At 40.2% G+C, this 23926-nt stretch overlaps 1 protein-coding gene across 25 annotated transcripts in view; it reads right to left on the bottom strand.

Moving 5' to 3' along the window:
- Window positions 1-267: 267 nt before the first annotated feature.
- The window catches only part of LOC112532533, a 153205-nt gene continuing 129546 nt past the window's right edge, over window positions 268-23926 (bottom strand). For 6 of the 25 annotated variants that reach the window (XR_005860489.2, XR_003075424.2, XR_005860493.1 and 3 more), the window contains 4 exons: window positions 9657-9778; window positions 8249-8345; window positions 7666-7867; window positions 6730-7027 (listed from right to left, as the gene is read on the bottom strand). Coding sequence is in view for 1 of the 25 variants with exons in the window: in XM_025151225.3 (XP_025006993.2) it covers window positions 6970-7027; window positions 7666-7867; window positions 9657-9778 (382 nt within the window). In the remaining 24 variants the exon portion in view is untranslated. Of the gene's footprint in view, window positions 2420-3990; window positions 6114-6729; window positions 7028-7665; window positions 7868-8074; window positions 8346-9656; window positions 9779-10242; window positions 10472-13678; window positions 13756-23926 lie in introns of those variants that run through there. The other 19 variants (XR_005860490.2, XR_006939477.1, XR_006939479.1 and 16 more) reach the window with 10 other exon arrangements.

Here is a 23926-nt window from a genome sequence, read left to right on the forward strand (position 1 = left end):
GTTCTAATTAAATACTACATATCTTTCAATTACATATGAGCTATCCCTCTGCCACGTAAAGTTCTGTTCACTCCTATGCTGTAGAAGCTTGTCTTTTCCCCTCTGCACCTCTGCACGGTGTGCCTCCACCCCCTGCACCTGCCTCCAGAGTACACCGAGGGAGTGCAGAGACAGCAGGAGGGCAGCACCGTGCAGGCAGGGTGATCCTGGGGAGACGTGTTTTAAAGGACAGGAACAATTGGTAGGTGACAGTGAAGCCCGGACACCTTGTTACACAGTGATGTATTTATTGCCAGCAGTTTATAGATGCATATTTCTTTAGAGCAGAGAGTTTTAAAGATGCTCTTGTTTTCAGATTCTTCATCTCTGGAGGCCAAACTGCTTCAGTACCAAGAGCTGGATTGCCAAAGCCTCAGAGGGAGAAAGGGGAATAGTATTCTTAATATCAGTTAGAAACTGAAAAATGAGTTTTTCATACCTCACCACACAGGGCTTTGTTCTGCCCTGCAGTAGCTAAAGCATCACCCCCACACTTGTGTTCTGCCACCAGTGACTTCTGGCAGAAGGCATGCCAGCTCGGTGTGTTGTGATGTCTCCCTCACCTACAACACCAAGATCTGCTCAAGCTCCTTTGTCAGCACCATTAATATTATGTCATCCTCAAAGCAGATGTAAGGGCAAAGGTACATGTCACAGCTTGAGCTGATCCAGCAACTTGTTCTGTCTTTCCCCCGCACCCTTCCTGCACTTGCTTTGGCACACCTCAGATTCATCCACAGCCAGTGCTGCTTGCCAAGGTGGCAGAAAAGCATTCCTAAACAAACCAATTCAGAAAGAGTAATTTTCTGCCATGTCTCCGAGTTGATCTGTCTCAGGTTGAACCTTATGAGAACCATGCTAAGAATGGGATAGAGATGTTGGAAGACCAGACTCCGTGGGCAGGCATGGACACTTCAGCAGCCTCTCTGCAAGGACACTCTTCTCCAGTCTGTTTGAGCTTCAGATTGATCCTGTGTTTCAGCTTTGGATGGATCCTGAATTCAGGATTCAGGTGGAACCTGTGTTCCAGATTCAGAATTAGTTACATGGGATAAAGTTGAGGCTGGGCTTTGACCTGAGCAGCTTTACATCTGCTGAAGAGCACCTCATTCGTGGGAGGCTGTTGACACATGTTAATGGATGAGCCAGTAAGGACCTTCCAAATCCTCATCTTGGGAAAAACAACTCTAAATACCACAAGCCTTTAATGATGTTAGCACTAATGAAGCTCAGCTAGCATGAGGGAAAATGTGTCAAAGCAGTAAACTTCAATAATACAGGATTTTTATAAAACAAAAACACAGCGATTCTTAAATACCAGCTCCTTCTTAGGAATCTGACTGTGCCAAAATCCATATATATTTTTTCATGCTTTAGAGAGATTTATCTTACCTTTGTGATCCAGAGTGATAAGAACTACATTCAGCACTTATATTTAAAAGGAAATACAAGCTACCATAAATAATGTTCTGTTTGTCTTTAAACAGATTCACTCTTAAAGCAGATATTTCTCTGCAGAAACCATATCCTTTGTTACCACCGATAGTAACATTTTTCTGGGATTAAACTGTAAATCCCAACTACAGAGAAGTAAGTCTGTCTCAAACAGCACACCATAATAAAACAGAATCTGTCCAAGACAATATCAACCCACCAGCCAGAAGAATAAAGCTGTAGCTGAGCTGGGTGCATTGCCTGGGGTTACAAACCAGACAGTCCTCAGAAAGAGTTTGCCTCACCAAAAAGCAAAGTTCTGAGCATTAAAAGGATTTTTACTAAAATTATTGAAATCTGTACTTTGTTTTTAATTTCTCGAAGTTGTCAGGCTCTCATTGAACATCAGCATAGGTGATGACAAAGAATAAAGCCAGAGATGAAGTGTTCAAAACAGTCCTCATCCTCTCCATCTTCACTGCTGGTTTGCAGTTGTTGAGTTTTCACACTTCTTTTTCTCCAAGGAAAATAAGAATTGAGTGTGATATTTGGGAAAAAAAAAAATCATCTTTTCAAAAAAGAAGTAAAAGACAAAGAAGAAGAAGAAAAAAAAAAAAGGACGTGGGGCTGATGCTAAAAAAAAGGTGTAGTCTTTCAGTCTTTCCCTACAGGCATACTCTTCAGCCCGTCAGTTTTAGGGAACAGACTTCCCTTTTCTTAGCTCTTTTAGTCCATGAATGAGCAATAACTTATTATCTGAATGTAAGCCTCCAATGTGAAATTGTCAGTACAGACAAACTCAATTGCTGAGAAAACTCTTGCTGGAAATGAAAAATACTGTTGGCTTTCCACACTTACTGCCTTATGGAAGTACCAGTAAGCTAGCAGAGTTGTCTGGGTTGGGTTTTGTTTCTTTGGTTGCCTGGCTGTTTGTCTGTGTAAGTTGCTAAAACAGAAAACAGCAAAAGACTTTATAATGGGGGAAAAGAATCAGAACTCTGGTTCTTTTCCCATCTTTCTGATCCAAATGGCTACAAAAACACCACGTTCAGTATGTTGAGCAGTGATATTTCTTTCATAGAATCATAGAATGGTTTGGGTTGGAAGAGAACTTTAAGATCATTCAGTTCCAACCCCCCTGCTATAGGCAGGGATACCTCCCTCTAGACCAGGTTGCACAAAGCCCCATCCAGCCTGGCCTTAAGCGCTTCTGGGGAGGGGACATCCACAACCTGGGCAGCCTGTTCCAGTGTCTCACCACCCTCACAATAAAGAATTTCTTCCTAATATCTAGTCTAAATCTACCCTTCTCCAGCTTAAAGCCATTTCCCCTCATCTTGTTGTTACATGCCCTTATGAAAAGTCCCTCCCCAGCTTTCCTGTAGGCCCCCCTCAGGTACTGGAAGGGTGCTATAAGGTCCCCCAGGAGCCTTCTCTTCTGTAGGCTGACGATCCCCAGCTCTCTCAGCCTGTACTCATAGGGGAGGTTCTCCAGTCCTCTGACAATCTTTGTGGCCCTCCTCTGGACCCACTCCAACAACTCCATGTCCTCTTGTGTTGGGGGCCCCAGAACTGGATGCAGTACTCCAGGAGGGGTCTCATGAGAGTAGAGTAGAAGGGCAGAATCACCTCTCTCAACCTGCTGGTCACACTGCTCTTGATGCAACCCAAAATATGGTTGGTTTTCTGGGCTGCAAATGCACGTTGCTGGCTCATATTGAATCTTTCATCAACCAACACTCCCAAATCCTTCCACTTTATCTTATTTTACCTCCGTGCTTACCAGTCAAAAATATGGAGGGGCTCAATATATGTGCATTTTAACTGTCAAGCCTTACTTGAAGAATTATGGTGCTCTGCCTTCTTTGTCCTTATAATACTGCATGATTCAAGCTAAATCAGTGCTAACAAACAAACCCAAGATTTTTAAAACTGCCTGAGCGAGAAGTCACAATGTCTTCCACTGCATTATTTAAGATAATTAAAGCAGCGTATTTCTGCCCTTTTCTTTCTATCTCACAGCTATTGGTGTATTTATACACCTAGTATAATCTTGGCTTCTTTGAATTGGAAGGAGAATATCCTATCAAATATGAGGCATATTAAAATTGCTACAATTACATCCACTCCAGTAGTTGTATCAAGATAATTATTTTATCCAAAAAATACATGAATTGATTGTAAAAGTTGTGCGCAGCCAGGTCATGAATTATATGTTACCTCTGCATACCTAAATGCTTATGTGTATCACAAAAATTTCCTCAGTTTTGTTGAAGAATATATAGCAGCTGCTTTGCTACTTATTTATTTATTACTAAATAAAAAATAAAGATCACAGTAAAAAGTTCTATTGGGGGATATTGGTTTGTGGGGAGATAAAAAGTAAATATAAATGTAATCTTATTCTTTTTTTCTGAGTTTGATGATTATGAACAGATGTTCATGATCTTGGACATGTTATTGTACACGTAATTACCAAAGCTGTCCTAATCACAGCATTCAGAACTGATCGCTTACCATATAGAGTTAAAGCAATTTCTCCTCCTAATGCAGAACCACGAAAGCACTGTTCCCAAATTTTCTTCTGAATGGCTTGATAATAAAACATCAAAAATTTGTTTTCTTTTCTTAAAATAATAAGTTTCTAATAAAATTCGTCACAAAATTAAAGTAGTATTTGGCATCAATTTTGTCAGATGTTTGCCAGATGTTATTCTGGGCAAGTACTGTCTCAGTATTACTTTGGCTGCTTAAAATGTAAAATACGTGTTCATAACAAGCTATAAAATTAACAGTTTACACAATTTACACAAACAGTTGCAGACTCAGTCTTAAGACTAAACTGCAGCCGGTCTGTCCTGGGCACAGTTTCAAACACCCTAATGGCAGGACATATGCTTTATTCTATTTAGAATTTGAATTTCTTTTTTGTAAGTAAGGTTTAATTAAGATGCACTTCTGAGGATCTTTTTCATACATTTGATCCTCTGATAGGCAGTTGGTTTTATCCTTTAAATCTTTTCCTGCCTGAAGTGTTGATAGCAAGCTTCCCAGCTGCATCGTAGCAAAAAAATTGATGGTATTAGGTGATAATCGTGTTAAAAGTTTTACAGTCAGAATTCAGACCAGTTTCCACACTTGCACATCTCTCAGCTCGCACTGAGATACACCATTCCTCTTAAATTCCAAGCCCCTGTCCTGGTGTCTGGACAGGGTGGAGGCAGCTTCACGTTCTCTGACACGTGACTCCCACTCTCTTGGCTGATAAAATGATGGCACCTTTCAGCACAGCACATACCACTTGCAGCTCAGCAAAAAAAAAACCACCACCATCAAGTATTATTAAAAAACGCCTTTTCAAATATGCTTTGTTGTTTCCTCCCAGCCAGCAGCAGTTTCCCTCAGTGAACCTTTCAGATAGGAGTGCAGAAAAGAAAACCCAAGACTGCACGTAGTGAGTGGAAAAGATAGGCCCTTAAGAAAGTTTTTCAAATGTTGTGGAAAAAATGATACCGTCAATACTTTCTTAAGTGCCGGAATTATTTTTATTGTGGCTTACAGAGTCCTTTGGAAAAAGTGAAAAGGAGTCGGAGTGCTGCAGGCACAATGTGGTGACTTTACTGCTAGATAAGGGGCTTTAATGGAGAAAGACTTTGTGGAGCAAGTGTTGTCAATTACTTAAAAAGTAAAATAAATGGAAAATATTACAACCAGTGGAAGTCACCGATTAAGGTGCTGATTTTACTTATGATTTAATTCATATATTTTTAAAGTATTAATTGGGTAGAAAAGCCAGTGCTCCCACAACTAATAATGTGGCCAAAACAGGTTCCTAAATCCTTCTCACGATGGATTAATTGTCCTTGATTCATGTTTTCCATTATCTCTCCATAGAGATTGCTGTTAAATAATTGTGGTGGGTTTTGTTGTTTGGTTTTTTTTCACTGTCTGTTTGATAATGAAATGTTAGCATTTCAGGATTCTGTAGTGTGACCAAATAAGACCACTAGACATGCTGACCATGATCTGCACCTTTCCTGCACAAAAAAAAATCCATAATCAGGCTCAGTTCATAGGATCACAGAATGGCTTAGGTGGGAAGGGATGCTAAAGATCATCTAGTTGTTTTTACTTAATGTCAGTAAATAGATCAATCCTACTTCACAGTTCCTTCACTGCCTTTCTTGGCAAGTCGGAGGGTTAGTAGCTATTTATTGACTGAAGACCAGTGGAGGGTCAGTAGCAACCTCAAGGGAGCTCAAGCCTGGACAGCACACAGCAACACCACATTTGGGGATCTGGGTGCCCAAAGCAGAAGATGGCAGTCAATGTGTTCAGCGAAGGCTTCCCTTGATTTAAGATAGTGTGAGCAGATACCAGGTAATTGCCACGTGCAGAGACAGAAGAAGCCAGGCACATGTTCAAATCTGTAGGGCTATGTTAAGTGAGCCACTACGTGATTCATTCCTTAGCAATTTTGAGAGGAAATATCTACTTTATCTGGGTATATGAAAAGAAGAGAAAAAACACTGGGAGAGCACTCATGATTAAGCTTGTCTCTCCATTGTGTGTTGAGGTACAGAAACTTCATCTGAACTCTTATCTGTCCTGCTGTGCTCTGAACAGTCTGATGTTATGGCCTGGATGAGAAAAAAACTCATAATATTGTTCCTTTTCTCTCTTCCCTAAGGAAGAAAAACTTGTTTATGTTTTGTGAACAAAGATTTTAGCAGATGACCACGCCCTAACTTAACCAGAAATTATTATGTGATTATGCCTTCTGGCTTGGTGAGGAATCAGAGAGATCCGTGCCACATTGTGCTGTAATTTGAGAGGTTGATTGTACTTTTTTTCTTGCAGCTTGCTCTAGGTACGAGTCTGTCCTGGGGGCCCAGGAGTCTGTCCTCAACACCATGGTGTATTCCAGGAGTTACTCTGCTCTTTAAATATAAGAGCAAACTGCCTGATAAAAAGTCCATCAAAGTGTTGCATGTAACCTCAATAAAGTCTCCATGAGGAAAAGCATGCATATATCTTCTGAAGAGTTATTGATTTTCCTAGAGGCCAGAATCTCAATAGATTGAGGGCTGCTCTGAAAGTATTGCCTCCTATCTGGAGGCATGGCCCATGATGTCAGAGGCAGACATTGGTGACTGAAGAAGCTGAGCTTTCCCATCAATACTCCATTACATTTTGATGCCATGCAACAGATAGCAGCAGACGGGCAGTTGGACAAAATGGAGTCTGACACAGAAGTGTGTATGAAGCAAAGGTGTATCATTTAATTCCTCCACGCAGAACAAATTGCACCCACTGACATTCATTGACACTTGCTGAGATCAAACAGTTTTGATCAAACAGTGTGAGTAGGGTGTGCATTTCAGCAGTGATGGCAATGCTGTGTTACTGTACTCTTGGTATCTGTTATAGATTCCATAGAAATAAACAGGGAGCATTATTTTTAGAGTTACCTACGTATGTTGATTACAGAGTGGATCAGTTCATGTTCTTTTTTTCCTCGGAGTTTCTGCTAAAAACTCCCATTCCTTTCCCTCTGGAAGACAGAAAAAATAAATAAACATTTTAAATATCATCTTACACAGTAAGGTGCTGAAATAGCAACAAGATATCTGAATGTATGTGTATTGAAGATGCGACTGGGAGTAGTTACTGCATCAGTAACAAGGGTGGGCTGATTTTGCAGAGTCCAGCTTGGGATATTCTATGATTCTATGAAGTGGACCATCTTGCTAACCTGCCTCATTTGAACAACACGTTTTTGTGCAGACAAAAGTAAATTCACGCACTAAGAAGCAAAGAACATAGAAGTTTGTGAGTGCGTGTATTTTAAAGCATAAACGCTACGCTATGTATTATTTTGTGCTTCAGGATATATATACCTCGGCGATTTTCAAAAGACCTTAGTGGTAAGGCCACAAAGGTCAGGGAACATAAGTCTGCTTTGCAGGGATACAGCTGTTGGTCTAAGCATAGGAATTACACTATGAGAATTCACTTTGCTCTAGTAGAGATACACACTGTGCTCTCTACCTGACAGTGACACATTCTGCTGATAATTCAGCATACTGTTTTCCAGCAGTAGTACAAACCCTTCCCAGTGGGCCACATCAGAGCACTGGAAATGGAGACTTGCATGGATACAAGACTTTCTCACGCTCAACAGCCACATACCTGGTAACCTGGAACACCACTATCCATAATGCAAAGTACTGGATATTAAAAGACTTGCCATACTCCCACATCTCTTCCCTGTCAAACAGGAGCTGCATGGTTGGTGAGGTGCAGAGAGGAAGCCATGGCTTGTCTTGGCCAGAGAGGCAAAGAATGTGTGCAATGAATTGTCTGAAAGCCCAGCATTGGTCCAGGTCCAGTCCTAATATAGAGACAGAGTTCAAAATCTCCTTCAAATGCCTCAATTTTTATTACTTTGCAAGAAAAGAAACTCAGCTAAACATTTGACATGCACAATAATCCCTAACAAATTCCTGAGTAAAAACAAAAACAACAACAACAAAAAAAACCTTGAATTCAAACTAATGCTTACTTCATTAAATTTTATATGAATATTTCTGGTCCCTACCTTCCCAGCAGATGAAGGTCATTATAAGTAAAAATGCAGGGGTCCTGTCTTTTTCCAAGCTCATTGGCATGCTTCCAAAACATCTTCCATTTCTCTCTGGCAAGATTTTTTTTCTGTTTTGCTACCTAAAAAGACAGTTCCCTGAACCTGGATCACAGGGTTCCTCAAACTCACCGAAATCCTCTTTTAAACTTCAGTAAGATCCAGCAAGTGGCCTCATTTATCCTCACATAACTCAAGTAGGCACCTTTAATATTGCCAAAAGGTTATGCTGAAAGCAAGAGCAAAAGACTGTACTTGAGGATGGCAGCATTTTCATTTTAGTGATGTAGCAAATGATAGTACATTGATCTTTGCAAAGCACACAATTAAATTCAATTAATGAAACATATTAAACCGATGTGAAATGTATTGTGCAGTGTTTGTAATGCAGTCAGTACAACAAAACTAATTTACTGTAATGCCATCATACAGAAAAGTAGAGGAGTAAATTATATGACAAGAACACACAAAACATACTAATTTGCTCATGAATGAAAGTATGGTATGAAATGTGATGCACATGCACAGTAACTAAAGGAAAAGGAGGCATCCAGGATAGCTTACAGAAATAATTATCTTATTTTCCAGCTAATACTTGTGGTTTTAAACTAGAGCAGGATTATTTATTAATTTATTTGGCTGTCACAGATTTGACTCAGCCACAGATACACAGACTTACCATATGCGTGTATGAGAGGCCCACCTTTTAGTTCAGACACAGATTTAAGTACTAGATTGTGCCCCGCGCATATCAGGCTAACGCTCTGTCCATCTCACTACATATTACAGCAGTATTTATTTACAGAACAGGAAACAGCAGCAATGAGGTAGCTTGGCAGAGGCCTGTAAAAATTCACAGGAAGTAGCCATGCTCCATCCCATGGCTTACAACAGCTGAAGACTTCTATCACTCCTATATTTAAAGGCAATACTTTGCAGGCTGCTTAACACTTTGCTCATATAGCACAGAGGAAAAAAATATTCCATGTGCCAAGAAAATAAAACACTCCTTTATTATTTCACCAGCACTTCTCAGAAGGATATAAAAGATACTGGCTGCATATTTTCCCAGATTACATCCCACCACTTAGAAATTCTTCTTGAAAGATATTCCCTCAAGGATTCAGTCTGGAATAGCTTAACTTCCTTCACTAAAAGCTTCCTCTGCTTTCCCTTTTCTATCTCTTTATTTCAGTATTCTCAAGAGAAGTTTAACAAGATGCTGATCTTGCATAGCAAGAACTCAGCACCCAAGGCCTTAAATGTAGCATTGGCTTCAAGACATTAATTAAGGTTTAAATATATGTTTTTAAGTGGGGAAATAAAAGGACTAGGAACAATTATCTGTTCTCTGTTTTTCTCAACTCATCTGTGACCTCAAGGAGCTAATTTCTGCAATACCCTTCTACATCCTTGCAAAATTTCTTGTGGGTGTTAGTCAGTGTATATTTTGTAAGTTTTATCTCCAGAGGCCAACAGAACACCGACAGAAGTGGAAAAAATCCTATGGTGTCAACTGCAGAAAGTTAGGATGGTGTACCTGGGAAAGGATCTCTCCAGATGTGTCCTGTTATTGTGTGTTTTCCCCAAACATCTACTGCTGCCACAAGGATGCTGAGGAACTGGGCTGGATGGTCATCCTCATAGGAATGGCAAAGAGTCCTGAAAGAGAAGAAAAAGGGTAGAGACGTGCAGCTGGAAGCAATTCAGACAATGAAACACAAGTCAGAACTACTGGAAACAATAGTAGGGAATACAGAAAACTCTGGCAACTACAGGAAATATAGCCTCTGAGTTACAAAGCTAAAGGAATGCAAGCTATTGCCACCACCCAACACCTGCATCTCACTCCACTGAGTTGCTTTTTTCTCCTGTGGAGCTCTCAGTTGGCTTCTTCACCTCACAACAATACCTCTTTAATAAATTTCAATTGTTTTGTAAATCAATGTCCTTTTATTGTAAGTGATAACCATAATAATAGACAGGAGATGAATAATAGAGATGGTACAGATAGATACTGGGGAATGGCTTTGCAATCACTGAGTCAAGGAAATACTGTATCGTTATCATCTCTCAGAATTAGTTAGTGCTGCACTCCCCATCTCCATCTGAAATGACAAACCTACCTACTCAGGGTGAACAGACAGCTTCTTCAGGACGCTTTGTGGGCTAGTGAAGAACTTTTGGTTTAACAAACTTTCTGTAACAAAAACCGGGTAGGAGTGGTAGTTCAGTAATTTTTTTGTTGAGCTGAAACTGCATTGTGAGATGCTCCTACAGACAAGCTCCACGCCCTCTGTGACTACTTGTCACTTGTTGACGCTGAGCAGGAAAAGAGCACTGCATTTCACCAGTCTGGAAAGGACAGGACATGCAAGGACAGTCAGTACCATGATTAGCATCACAAATGTCAACAAGGTGATCAGAGATGGGAGGAGTCCGTCCTTACAACTTGCCAAATGTTTCCTAAGTGTCTGAGTGCTATGCTGCCAGGTACTTCCTCAGCTCGGGCTGAGGGCACAGAGACATCTCTCGTGTCCTGTTGTTACATGTGAGATAACTTTCAGTTACCTTTCCAGGAAGTGGGTGAGGATGACACAAAAATTAGCACTCATGATCAATTAGGAATTTGGAATGAGTTCAAATGGGGACTATGGCCTCCATGTCCATTCTTGCTATAATTTCTGCATCTCCAAGAATATGATGTTCCCTGAGAGTTTATTCTTCTCACTGGCCAATATAACTACCAGATTAACCTAATCATGAGTCTGTACCACAAACATGGCACTCACCACCAGAGACACTGCTTCCTCCACCCCTGTTCTCTGCCCTTGGGAACAGACACCAGTATCCTTCTCACTACATCAAGGTAGACTCTGATGTTACCAGGGGAAAGGGCTGAGCTACTCATCCACGTGGGTAAAGAGGGTTTAGGAATGAGACCAGCAAATAAATTAATGGATTAAATGAAGCAGAAGCTGGTGTTTGAACCTCAAACTCCCACTGGTGATGACGGTCTATGTGCTGCCAGGGCCTCCAGTGCATTCTCGCTCGCAGGGGTCTGGCTGTGGGACTCAGGCAGAGGCTGACACCTATGGGAGCTTCTTTAAGTTAAATCTCTAACATTTGCCACCTGCCTGAGTTGTCAACCCATAGTTATGTCTGAGCCTGTTTCTTCTCCTTGGGCCTAACTCTGATCCCAAGGACAGGCCCTGTGCCCATGCCCAGGTAGGTGTCCAGCAGCTGGAACCAAGGCTGCTCAAGGCAGGCAGTGGGATGGACCTCATAGCTACTTGACTTATATCACAGCTATACCACTGGTGTTTCTAGCAAGGCATGACAGTACCAAGTAAGATGCAGGACACTGGGTGTCCACACAGGGTGCACCTCCAGGCATGCCACCCACATACTGCCACATGGAGAAAAGAGTTGAGACACAAAAAGGGAGGTGAACTCAGAATCAGCTGCTCTACCAGCAGTATTTTTGGGGACTTAACAAAATCAATAACCTTCTGCCTCAGTAGTCTGCATCTTTAGCTAACTTCTGGGTAGAACTAGAGAGATAGAAGCATTAGCATCTGGCATGTGTTAACAGAGGTACCTTTGAAGCTACTATTCACAGCAGTATACAAGCCTTGGATGGAACAGTACAGTCCAGTGTTCACAGTTATAAAAGAAAATGTAGAAAAAAAATAGAAACGTTTCTAAAAAGAATGACAGGAATGGCAGAAAACCTGCTTTACAGGGAGTCTGAGGAGAATGCATTACTCCACAGTGAGAAAAGTCTTCGATTTGGTATACAAATACAAGACAATCCAATGGCTAGAAGCCAAAGCGTCCTTTTCAGGTGGAATAGCAAAAGGTGGAGTAGCAAAGGAAATAACTTATCAAATGCAGAAACAGATTTTTCCACTTGAAGTACATACACGTGAATTAGAAACTTCCCAGCAGAAAAGAAAGGCAACAGAGAACAGAGAAGAACGAGTGGGTCATTACACAGCAAAACAAACTTGCTGCCAGCATTACTTGCAAATACTTTTGAAAATTATACCATGTGACTATTCTGTACCTGTATCACAGCCCGAACTTTCACCCTGGTCTGTGGAGCTAGTCTTTGCTCTGAGTTATATCAGTGGGGTCTGAACTCTGATCATTCTAAAGTACCCATGATCTGGTGTCCTTCAGCTACTTAAGGACTCATCTTCTGCTATGTGTTGTGGTTTAACCCAGCACATGGCCCAGCACTACACAGTCATTTGCTCACTCATCACATTCCCAGTGGAATGGGGGGAGAGAATCAGGAAAAAAGAAAGAAGTAGAACTTTGAGATAAAGCTATTTACTAAGAAAGAGAAAATGAAAAGGATAATAGTTATGACTATATCCATATATACATAGATATGAATGTATATAGCAAGTGATGCGCAAGCAATTGCTTGCCACCCACAGACCAATGTCCAGCTAGTCCCTGAGCAGCGGAAGAGAGAGATGAACTCTCACCCCTTCAGAACTCCTTCTGCATGATGTCATATGGTATGGAATATCCCCTGGGCAGTTTAAGTCAGTTGTCCTAATTATGTTCCCTCCCAACTGCTTGGGCCCTTTGCTGTGAATAACCTTGGCTCTGTACAACACTGCTTAGCAGCAACTATAAACGTTGGTGTGTTATCAACTAGAGCCAGAACATAGTATCATACCAGACACTGGATGGAAAACAATTCCATCTCAGCTGAAACTAAGAGTATGGTAGGATTTGGCTATGGGGAGAAAAATAAATTGAGCCTATATGAAATGTCCAGCTTTTTCTGAGAATCTTTTCAGAAAAAAAAAATAGTAACACCTTTAAATGGATGAAAACATTTAATATGAAACATCAGACCCAATCCTAACACTAGAAGGATTAAGACATTTGTATTGTTAAGAAAGGTGCAGTTACTATTTCCTCCTTGCTTGCCAGTGTGGTTACCTCTGCAGTAACATCTGTGAAACCACAGAATTTTTCAAGACCTAATTAGGGATGTTGAAGCTGAATGTTAGCTCACCAAGCAGTTTGAGGAGTAACATAATTTTTATATACGTATGTGTGTGTTCAGCATCTTGAATCTTCCTCACATCATCATGCAACTTGCATAGTAGCAGCCCTGGAATGCAAAAAATCATCTAGGGAATTCTTCATTGCTAAGTTTAGTGCTAAAGAGCTAATGGCTTCAGTATGATGTATTGTTTAGATGTGAGGTCAAATTTGGAGATCAGACTCGGTTTCTTTTCTGACAAATCAGTCTAAATACAGTTAGGATATGCAAGTCTCACCATTGACTGCCCTGCATCAGAACCTGGAGGCAGGGCCCTGCAGAGAAAAATGTTGGTAGAACAGCTGAGAGACTGATGGAACTGGGATTGTTTAGTCAGAAGAAGAGGAGGCTCAGGGGAGACTTTATCACTTTCCACAGTTCCCTGAAAGGAGGTTGGGGTGAGGTGGAGGTTGGTCTCTTCTCCCAGATAACAGCAGTAGGATGAGAGGTAATGGTTTTAAGTTGTTCCAGGGGAGGTTCAGGTTGCTTACCAGGAAAAATTTCTGCTCAGAAACAGTGGTGATGCATTGGAACAGGCTGCCCAGGGATGTGGTGGAGTCACAATCCCTGAAAGTTTTCAAGAAAAGGATAGACATGGCACTGGGGGACATGGTTTAGTGGGCATTATGAGTTCACAGTTGGACTAGATGATGTCAGCGGTCTTTTTCAACCTTAATGATTCCATGATTCTATTTTAAGTGTCTGCTGAGGCTAGTGCAGATCAAGCATTCACTGTGATACCTTTGGGGAGCAGTGAGGGGGCATCCTCTGCCTTGAGGTGCTACAGCACAGACCTCCAGCACACATGGTAGCTGGCCTCATTCTACTCTCACAACTGGCAGCAATCTGTACACAAGTCTTTCAGATGTGCATGACATAAATGCTTTGTAATAGGAACATTTAGGCAGGCTCTGGGATTCCCATATACTACCTGTGATTTTGCTTTTGTGAGTTGCTCAACATTATTTTGGATGATGGGAAGTGTACTCTTCGTGCACCTGCTCCTTCCCTATCCTCAGCTTTTGCCATAGCCTCTGCAGGCAAAGATAGCTGGGATCATCATCAATTTGGACTGGGATTTTTCTCCCATATCCCAAGACTAACACTGAGCACGCAAAGCTAAGAATTGCCCTAATAACTGCAGATTTTATTTTTGGCCCTGTGCTAAACCACAGGGGCTATGTGGTAGAGAGAATTTTCATGATGATATGATAGCATATTGTGAGCTTTACACAAACTAAAAGTCCTATGTTTTTGAAGCTGGCTTTATGTTTGTAAAAATCATATAGCATAGATTTAATACAATGCATAGAAATGAAAAAAAAAACAATATATATATGAGAAAGATAATTTTTCTTACCTATGCTGTTTAATTTTTGCTGAGTAGTTACAAATAAGTAATGAAGCTGAAAATAAAATAATGTAGGTCTTCCAATGTAAAAATATGTGCCTTCACAGGCTTAGACAGACACAGTGCAGAATGTTAACCAATATTGACAGATAAGTAGAAGTATAATACCGCAGTGAAACTGATAACAAACATTTCTAAAGAGATTACCTATTATTTGGTCCAGGATAATTGTAACAATCAGAAAACTCTACATGTTCATTTTTCAAAGGATACTGTCATTTTCTACAGCAAAATAAAATAAAATACAAAACAGCATTTCGCTGTTCTATGGCCATCTACTGAGTTGTACCAGTACCAACCATTATTTATTTTTTTTTCACATTTAAAATTTGGATAGGAAAGATAGCTGGCGACAGCAGTTCAGATCAGTTGTATCATATATTGAAATAGGAAGTCCAAAGAAGAACACAGAAGAACAGGAAACTAAACAAAAAATCTATAAGCTGCATTCTAGTGTCACAAGAAAAGCTTGTCACAAAAAAGATTTGCAGTGAAAAAGACCAAGCAGAATATGAATCCTAAAATAACTTTTAGTAAATGTTGACTATGAAAACAGAGCTTTGGGCAAAACACAAAAGTTTTTCAGTAATAAGTTAAAATTTCTTTTACCTCTAGGTGAATTTGATGCAGGTACACATTTCTATGAAAACGTAGTGTGGTTCTTGTGAAAACTGAGCTAACTGTAATGACTCTATTAGCTGAGACTTATAACAAAACACACCTGTACCCAGAGTTGCTAATAGCAGAAGGTTGATGGAGGTTCTTTGTTTCTTCCAACAGCTTAAATCACACGCGGATAACACTGACCTTATTTCAAGAAAGACTTATTCACGTAACTTCTTTTACGTATAGAGGTTTTTCCCCCAATCATGCCTGGCTGAAACAGAAAGGATGGATTTACAAATTCAGTGCCAGATACACTGAGTCAACAAATACTTTAATCTGTAAATCAGTTCCAGAGCTGCAAAACATGGAGAGAGAGATTGAGAATTCCTGCTGGAATAACTGTAATATCATTTAGGACCTTGAGCAGCCAGCCACCTATCAACTTCTTTAGTCTCTTTTCCTCTGCAGACTTTTTCTCTCCATCCCTAAGTAGTCCATATGCTTGTCTAGACACACTGCTCCATTAATCATGTTTTTTTCTTTCCAATTCCACTATAATCTCTGTGCAACATCTTTCACACAGCTCAGCCTCTCAGCCCTCTTGGGTCCCTATTTTTCCCCAACAGTACCCCTGAACACCTGACAATCTTGAAGATGCCTTCATAGGATTGCCCTCTGAAAAGTACAATTATTCCCCATCCTCCAGCCACCAATCCTTCTCTTTTACTAAATTCAAAGAAAGGAGATAGAAACTCTTGACGAGCCAAGGTGACAAAGAAAAAATATGTTTAAGCAGATAATTGAATTCAGAGTATCTAGAGTCTTCACAAGAGGACATCCCTCATGTCTTCCAACTCTCTTCCTTAAATCCACTTTTACTGCTGCTTGGAATTTAGCCAGGGCAAGCACTAACACTTGTAAAATAAATTGAAAGGAGTCCAAATATTTTCAGTCCTACTTGTCAAGTGAAAGATATCCCTGTCTAGCAGGTAATGCTCCTTACACTTGAGACACAGGTCTTGAAATAACTCCAGATATACACTCCTAAATCCTTGTTTGAATCGAGTCCTATGGGAAGAAATGATATTTAAGCTACTTTCATTCTGAATAAGAGCATCCATACAGGGGGATAAATACCATTTACTACACTTTGGAGCTTAATTCAGATTTGTCAAATATTCCTATATACAGGAGCATTTGTGGATTTTCTATGCAGGTACTAGTCCAGCCCAGCCCTTTTCAGTGTTAGAGGTATGCTGTATAATATAAGGCACCCTGTTTTGCAGATACATTTGCTGTATTCATTTTTTATAAGATACAACATGGAGCACACCGCTGGGTGCTTGTCATCTTAATGTTTATTGACTCATGAAGTTTCTCAAATGGCTAGAATTACTTGCTATGTCATACACCATTACTTTGTATGGACATTATTGTAGCCAATTCTTCTACTTACATTTTAGTTCAATGTGACTGCTGCTTTCCACAATGATACATAAGAAATAATAGGTAATAAATGTCCTGTGATATGCTGATTTTGTAGAGCTTGAGTACCCAAGCAATGAAGGAATTAGCAGTGCTGATTTAAGGTTCATGTTTATATTGGTGTGGTAATTAGCTAAACTGACAAAACAGCAGTATTTCACAGAAGTATCTTTTTATTTTCCTTCTTTTATGTAAGTGCATCCATTTTCACATTTATTCCATCATCTTTCACAAATACAGGAAAAAAAAAAATGTGAGACTGAGGTTTTATTTCCAAGAACATAGCTCTACACCATTTATTTTATTTTGCTGTGGTATTTGACAAGCATTTGAGCTATGAATGGTTTTATCACAGCCACTGTCTTTCACCTGATGGCTTTTTAAGTTTAACAGGTGTTGTTTGCATGTAGCTTTTGGAATTACAGAAATAAGGGCAGAAACGGACCTCAGAAGATCACCCACTGCCTCTACCAGCTGGACAGAGCCAAACAGGCAAACCACAGCTGAGCAGATCTGTGTTCTCCTAGCTGTTAATATCTGACCCATGTACACACAATAGCCACATACAGATGCTGTAACTTCTAAGAGAATATGTGCTCTTACTGTTTCCTTTCACAATGCTCTGTGTTCTCTGCAGGTCTGAAAATCTACATGTTGCAGTAGAAAGAAGGACATTTCCACTATCCCTCTACCCAACCGAATCATCTGCAAACAGTTTACATCAGCTTCTGTTCTCCGCAATAAATCGTCTGCTTTCACAACCCAAAGCAGTTATAAATAGCAACACATGATTTCACATTTTGAAAAATCCCCAAACTTCCCAGGAAAGCAGTTGCTCAACTGAAAGCGCAGGGAAAAGGGCAAAACTAACCATAATGTACCAGGTGCACAAAATGTTTGAGACTTTGTTTTCTGCTTTCTTTCATTCGCAAAGCACTCAGACACAAGTGTCAGTTCTAAAACTATGAAGTTGGCTGAGGCTGCACAGACCTTTCCTTTAAAAGCCTTTGTACAGCACAACTTCACTGGGAGAATGTGGCTTGGATAACAAAGTAGTTTCAAAGCTGGTGGTCTGTGCTTTAGAAATACAATACTTATCCGCATGCTAGATTTCTTCTTTCCCGCAGCTTTCATCTTTATACTGCCCTGTATCTTTAAAATTTCCATAGAAAGGCATATATCTTTTGCAGGAAGTTGTGTGTAACTGTATAGAAGTTATCTATAGCAAAATAAGTAGCATGGGAGAAAAAATCTTACACCGAGTAGGAATTTTGTTAGCAAGTCTGGGATTTCATCCTCAAGACCACATCTCCCTTCAGCTTATGGATAAACTAGACAAATATTCCTAGCTTCTCTTCAGAAGGAAAATAGCAGTCAACAAGTTTACTGCCCTATTGCTGTTGCAGTGAGTCTCCAACCCTATCTCATCTCTCCAGAAATGTTGTCTGTGATTTTTTTCTGACAGAATAGCATTACAAATTCTACAATTTAAAACACTGTGGGAGTTATGTGGTGCAATGCGTTTACGCAATGTAATAAACAGTAAACTCTAATTAGGATAATCCCAAGAAGAGGAGCCTGATGGTTTGGAACTAAACTGGTGGTTTGGAATTATTTAAAATAACTAAAAAGGGCATAGTTCTGACACGTAATCACATATTTCAGGTGCTCCAAATGGGTCTTTTAACCCATTGGAAATGATAAGCTTCAATCCACTGCACAATAAGAAAATAATAAACCACACTAACCCCAACGCCTGCTAAGAAAGCAAAGCCTCTTAGCCACCTTGCCAGAACTTGTAACCAAATACCCTCAGACTTGTACAACCTTCCACTCTACAAAACATGCCTCATAACAATGTCAAGGTTAATGATCAGAAATAGAATATGATTAACATATCACACATACACACACAGAAAAAAAGAAAACACCTTAGAAAGAATCAGTCACCAAGATATTAGTTTCCAGATGTAAATTTCAGGCAAAGAATTCTGAAAAGAATCTGATCTTGGAAACAGCCACTTCAACAACTGACTTGCACATCCATGAACAGCGTATCTCCTACATGTGTCTATAGCACCAGATTAAAACTTGACATGACAAAGAAAATACACTTGATGATGTACTGGAAACAGTTGATTCTCAGCATCCCAACTCCAGACAGTTGTGTCATACTAAAAGTATTTCTAAGCATACTCACGGATGACAGACATATATCTAATTGCCTACTAGCGTAACGACATTGAGGGGAGCATGTTTTCAGCTCTTTATGATTAGCAAGTGCTTGAGACAATGTCCTCAATTCCAATGATACAACTTGCATGGACACATACATAAAATCTAATGCACATAAATCATCCCACAGCCAAAACCTGATTCTTCACTCAGTTTGTTCAGTTCCTCTTCAGGCAAAGTTTTCTTTTGCATTAAGAAGGATACTTTCACAAGGGAAGGCCGTGAGTGTAAGAGTCATTGTACTGTTCCAAGAGGCAGATCATGACCCCTAAGTACACATTTATTGTAGAGCTGATAGATAATTGATGATATAACATAGCTGATTGAAGAAGACTTTTTTTGGCAAAAGAAATTAAATGGAGTGAATTAACTTTATGGATCGAAATCCAGCAAAGCACAGGAGGCCTTCTGAAGAATGGAGGCTTCCATTATTGAGTTTTTCTACTAATGAGAATCTAACATGCAGCCTGCACAAGAGCAAACTAAATCCAACATTACTCAGAGGAGAAGACCAATTAATGTCACTGGGGCTGTATCTGAGTATGGTAGTTTTAGATAATTTCGAAAAGCTTAGCTGAAACCCTAAGTCTCCTTAGATTTTAAGGAGTCATGTATAACAAAGGAGTTACATATAACAATCCTGGAGGGAGTACCTGAAACAGTTAGCTAAGCCATCTATAACAAATGTGTAGAATCAAAGAAAAAGCAACCAAAAATCTGTCCACCTCGTGGATTTCTAAGTCTCAGCCCAGGAAGATGGAGGCACCAATCTGCTATTTGCCCAGCTAAACCCATGCAGTGTGGCTTCCAGAAGAGACTGACACCAAAAGAGACTGAAACTTGCCAGACATATTTTTAACAGTTCAGCTGGGCACAGAACTGTGATTTTATCTGCTGTCAATTTCAGTCTTAATCAATGCTGCTCCTCCTTATTCTGCAGCTATCTACCTGTGTACAAATACGTATATACATGTGTTGCAGCAGTACTGTTCTTAGAAGGTAAGATTCAAGCAATGTTGCGGAGTCTGGTAAAAACAGATTTATACAGAGAGGGATTTATGATTTTCCGAAAAGAAGTGACAGCACAATATACTTACAGGGGATACTCCACTTTGGAATGATAGGGGCAGAAGGGACAACAAATATGCAGTTTGGCTGAAGATATACAGTGCAGTGGACCAAAATTACACATCTTTCCTTGGCTTCACCTGTTTCCTATGCAGAGACCTCCAACACCAGGACTTCCAGACTTGTTCAGAGCAAGTCCCATCAACTAGGATGTAACAGTGCCCACAGAACCCAGTAACTCATTTAATACAATGACTCAGTGCTGTAAGCTGATGGAGCTTAGCCAACAGTGGAATGTTTTCAAATTTTGTTTTTATATATATGTAGACACAATTTTTGAGACTACTGTCTAGTCCTCTGCTTGCAGATCCCTGTTTAGAGCCCACTGACCATTGATTTCACAGATCTCACAGCAGGGTGCTTCAGTTCCCACAGTGATTCTATTCCTAGCATGTGAACAACATATCCACAGCATTCTTCCTGGGGGATGTCCCTCAGAGCATATGATGTTTTTAAAGCAAAGATGGAGATCAGAAAACCACAATCAACTGATTAGATGTGAACTTGTGAGACTGTCCTCAGGAGGAAACGTGATGCAGGGATACAAGCTGCTGATTTTAGAACCAGAGTGTTTATGATGTGTGTTGCAAGGCAAAACTCTGTATAATCAGATACTGGGTAATGTAGGTTCACTGGAAGGTGTGTTACCCACGTCTAACCATTTTTCTCCCTGTTAAACCACAATAATCATGTTTCCCATGGACAGAACTACTGAAAGTACAGGCAAGCTATGTGGGACAGATTGCTGATATTAACACAGAAAAACAAGACCACCAAACCTTTGCACCTGTCAATATTTGTCCTCCAGCAGTTGGTGACTAATGGTTTAACACATTGATTGTTGTTGCCACCCTCCCCCTGCCTTCCAGGAAATAAGATTCAGTTTCCCAACTCTGAAAATGTAACCCACCTCCAGCCTCCAAAATATTCTTTATTCACTCAAATTCCTTTACATTCAGATACAGCCTAAGCTTGTATTAAAATGACAATAATGATGACAAAACAAAAACAACAGCAACTCCAGCAAGGATGGTGTCTATTTGAGTGGCACAGACTCAGTACTTTGAGATCACATTGGAAATCTCTCCTTGACCTGGAACCAGAGCCCAGGACTAACAGACCCACATTTCAGCACCCTGACAGCTAAGGCAGTACAACCTACTGCACATTTCCCCACCCAGCTTCTGCCTGCATTTGTTTGTATCCAACTTGCAGTGCTTCTTGGCAGAGGTGGGGAGGGGAAGTTCAAGCAGCATGCGTTGTAACAAAACATCTCTGAGTAGCACTGTATGAGCTTAGAGAAGCTGCTTCGCACCACTTCCACTTAAAAGCTGAAGGAAACACTAAGCAAGTTCATTTTGTCTGAGAGAATGTCCAGCACAGACATACTTCTGCAAAACAGCCTGTCAGGGGTCAAAGACCTGGAGTTCAGCTCCTTTGACTCCCAAGGTCAGGCCAGCTGGTCTCACCCAGTGAGCTTAGCAATAAGAGATTGTGTCATTGCTTCTCTTTATGAAGATGACAGGGAGGTTTTTCAGGTAGAGACATTTTTCCCGATAAGCAAACAGACCTGTGATGCATGAAGTAGGCAAAGCTGCATTTCATGCTAAGCCAAGGCAGAACTCACCAGAACTTTAAAGTCTGATTTCCTTAAAGAATCTCTGAAAGCATACAGATTTAGTTTCACATTTTATAGCTCCCTTTGAAAGAAAGGAAGAAAAAAGCTAGAGATGGGAGAGGGAAAAACAAACAAACAAAAAAAGACTCAAGGAATTGCTTTCTCTTTATTACTTTCTCTTATGGTGTGAATTTTCTGCCAAGACCATCCACAGAAACAGAAGTGAAGGAAGGACATTTATGGTGAGATAGTAACTCTGCAGACTCTCCCTTTTTCAAAAAGTAGCTCTGTCAAGAAATCTTAGTACAGTCCGTAGTTTATGGCAAGATCAGGGCAAGATTACAGCAAGAATACTGCATGTCTCCTCAGCTCACGGGTTCCAACTCTTTGTCCCAGTACTGTCAAGAGATACTGTGCAAAACCTCTCCCCCAGCCCATACACAGTCCCAGGGATGGCTGATGCATTACATATAGCAACGGTTTGGTAAAATCCACACCGTGTGTTAGCAGCTTAATTAATTATCTTTCATTATTGCCTTTAGAAATACACTTACATAATCTTTTAGTCAAGCATAAACCAAGAGGGCTACTTATTTCTTTTTAATGAAAATTATCCTCCAATTAAAACAAACAAACAACAAAAAAAAATCGACCTTGTAGCTGAAGCCTCTTTCCTTTTCTCTTTCCCTTTCTCTTTTTTCTCTTTCTCTTTCCCTTTCTCTTTTTTCCTCCCTCTTTCCTTTTCTCTTTCCCTTTCTCTCTTTTTTTTTTTTTCTCTCTCCTTTTTCTCTCTTTTTTCCCTCTTTCTTTTCTCTTGGAAAACAAAGATTATTTCAAAGGAAACATTTGCCTTTTTTTTTTTTAATATTCTTCCAAAGGTTTGGTAAAATATAGTTACGCATCAGTATTTGACTCAAAACTTACCCAGATCTGAGATTCTGAGGATACTTTTACACAAAACTACTAGAAAAAAAAAATACCAGAAAGTGTAGGAGCATGGGTCCTTTCTTTGTCTATTATGTTTAAAAAGTTATTCCACGTAAATCTTTTGTGTATTTGCCACAAATACAATGCCTGTGAGCATATCAGCCATATCCCTCAGTGAACCACAAAGATATTACTATTAGTAATGTTAGTCTTACAACTTTTAAGATAGACATCATAAACTAGAAGCAGCAAAAATTAGTTATAAATCCTTGCAAGAACTGCAAAAATCTGATCAGGTAACAGAGCAAAACAGCCAAATTTTCAAGTGGCAGAAGGTGGGTGGTAACAATCCAAGATGATGGGAGTCCTTCAGTTAAAAAACAAAATACTTGACCATTTGAGCTTCTACAAGATATTTTCAAAATAAACCACAATTATTTATTCAGATGATGTTCCTTGGCTTTACTTTCAGGAAACCTGCCAAAAAATAAATGAAGTATTCACTGAATCAACAATCCAGAAAAGACACTTAAAGAAAGGTCTGAAGTTGGAATATGCAACACACTTCATTTAAATGACACAGTTAGAGACCCTTGTTTTTCTTTAGCTCACTGAGATTGCTTTTGAAAGTTTAAAATTCTACAGTCTCATTCAGAACAGTTATATACTGTAGTGAATTATGCCACTAACAAGAAAAGGCACCCAAAATAGTCTTTTTACCTCCGTTTAAAGGGAGGAGGAGGGAGTAGGACTAGAGGAGGGCCACAAGGATGGTCAAAGGTCTGGAGCACCTCTGTTATGAAGAAAGGTTGAGGGAACTGGGCTTGTTAAGTTTGGAAATGAGAAGGCTTCAGGGACACCTTACTGCAGACTTCCAGTACCTGAAGGGAGCTTACAAGTAGGACAGAGACTGACTTTTTAATATGGTGTGAGAGTGATAGGACAAGGGGAGTGGCTTTAAAATAAATGAGGGGAGACTTAGATTAGACGTTAGGGGGAATTCTTCACTTGGGGGGCAGTGAGGCACTGGCACAGGCTGCCCAGAGAAGCTGTGGGTATCCCATCCCTGGAGCCAGGTTGGATGGAGTCCTGGGCAGACTGAGCAGGTGGGGAGCAGCCCCGCCCATGGCTGGGGGCTGGAATGGGATGGGCTTCCCTTTCAACCCAAGCCATTCTGTGATTCTATGATTTACGGCAAATATTTTCCTCTCCAATTTCTCCCTTTCCTATCTGTGCTACTTGGGCCACTTAGCCTTTAGTGATTTTGTCATATGATTTATTATAGTGAAGGGACAACAGAGGAAGCCATTACCTTTTACCTATGGTGTT

This window comes from Gallus gallus, chromosome 5 (genome assembly GCF_016699485.2).
Source record: "Gallus gallus isolate bGalGal1 chromosome 5, bGalGal1.mat.broiler.GRCg7b, whole genome shotgun sequence".
Classification (NCBI taxonomy): Eukaryota; Metazoa; Chordata; class Aves; order Galliformes; family Phasianidae; genus Gallus; species Gallus gallus.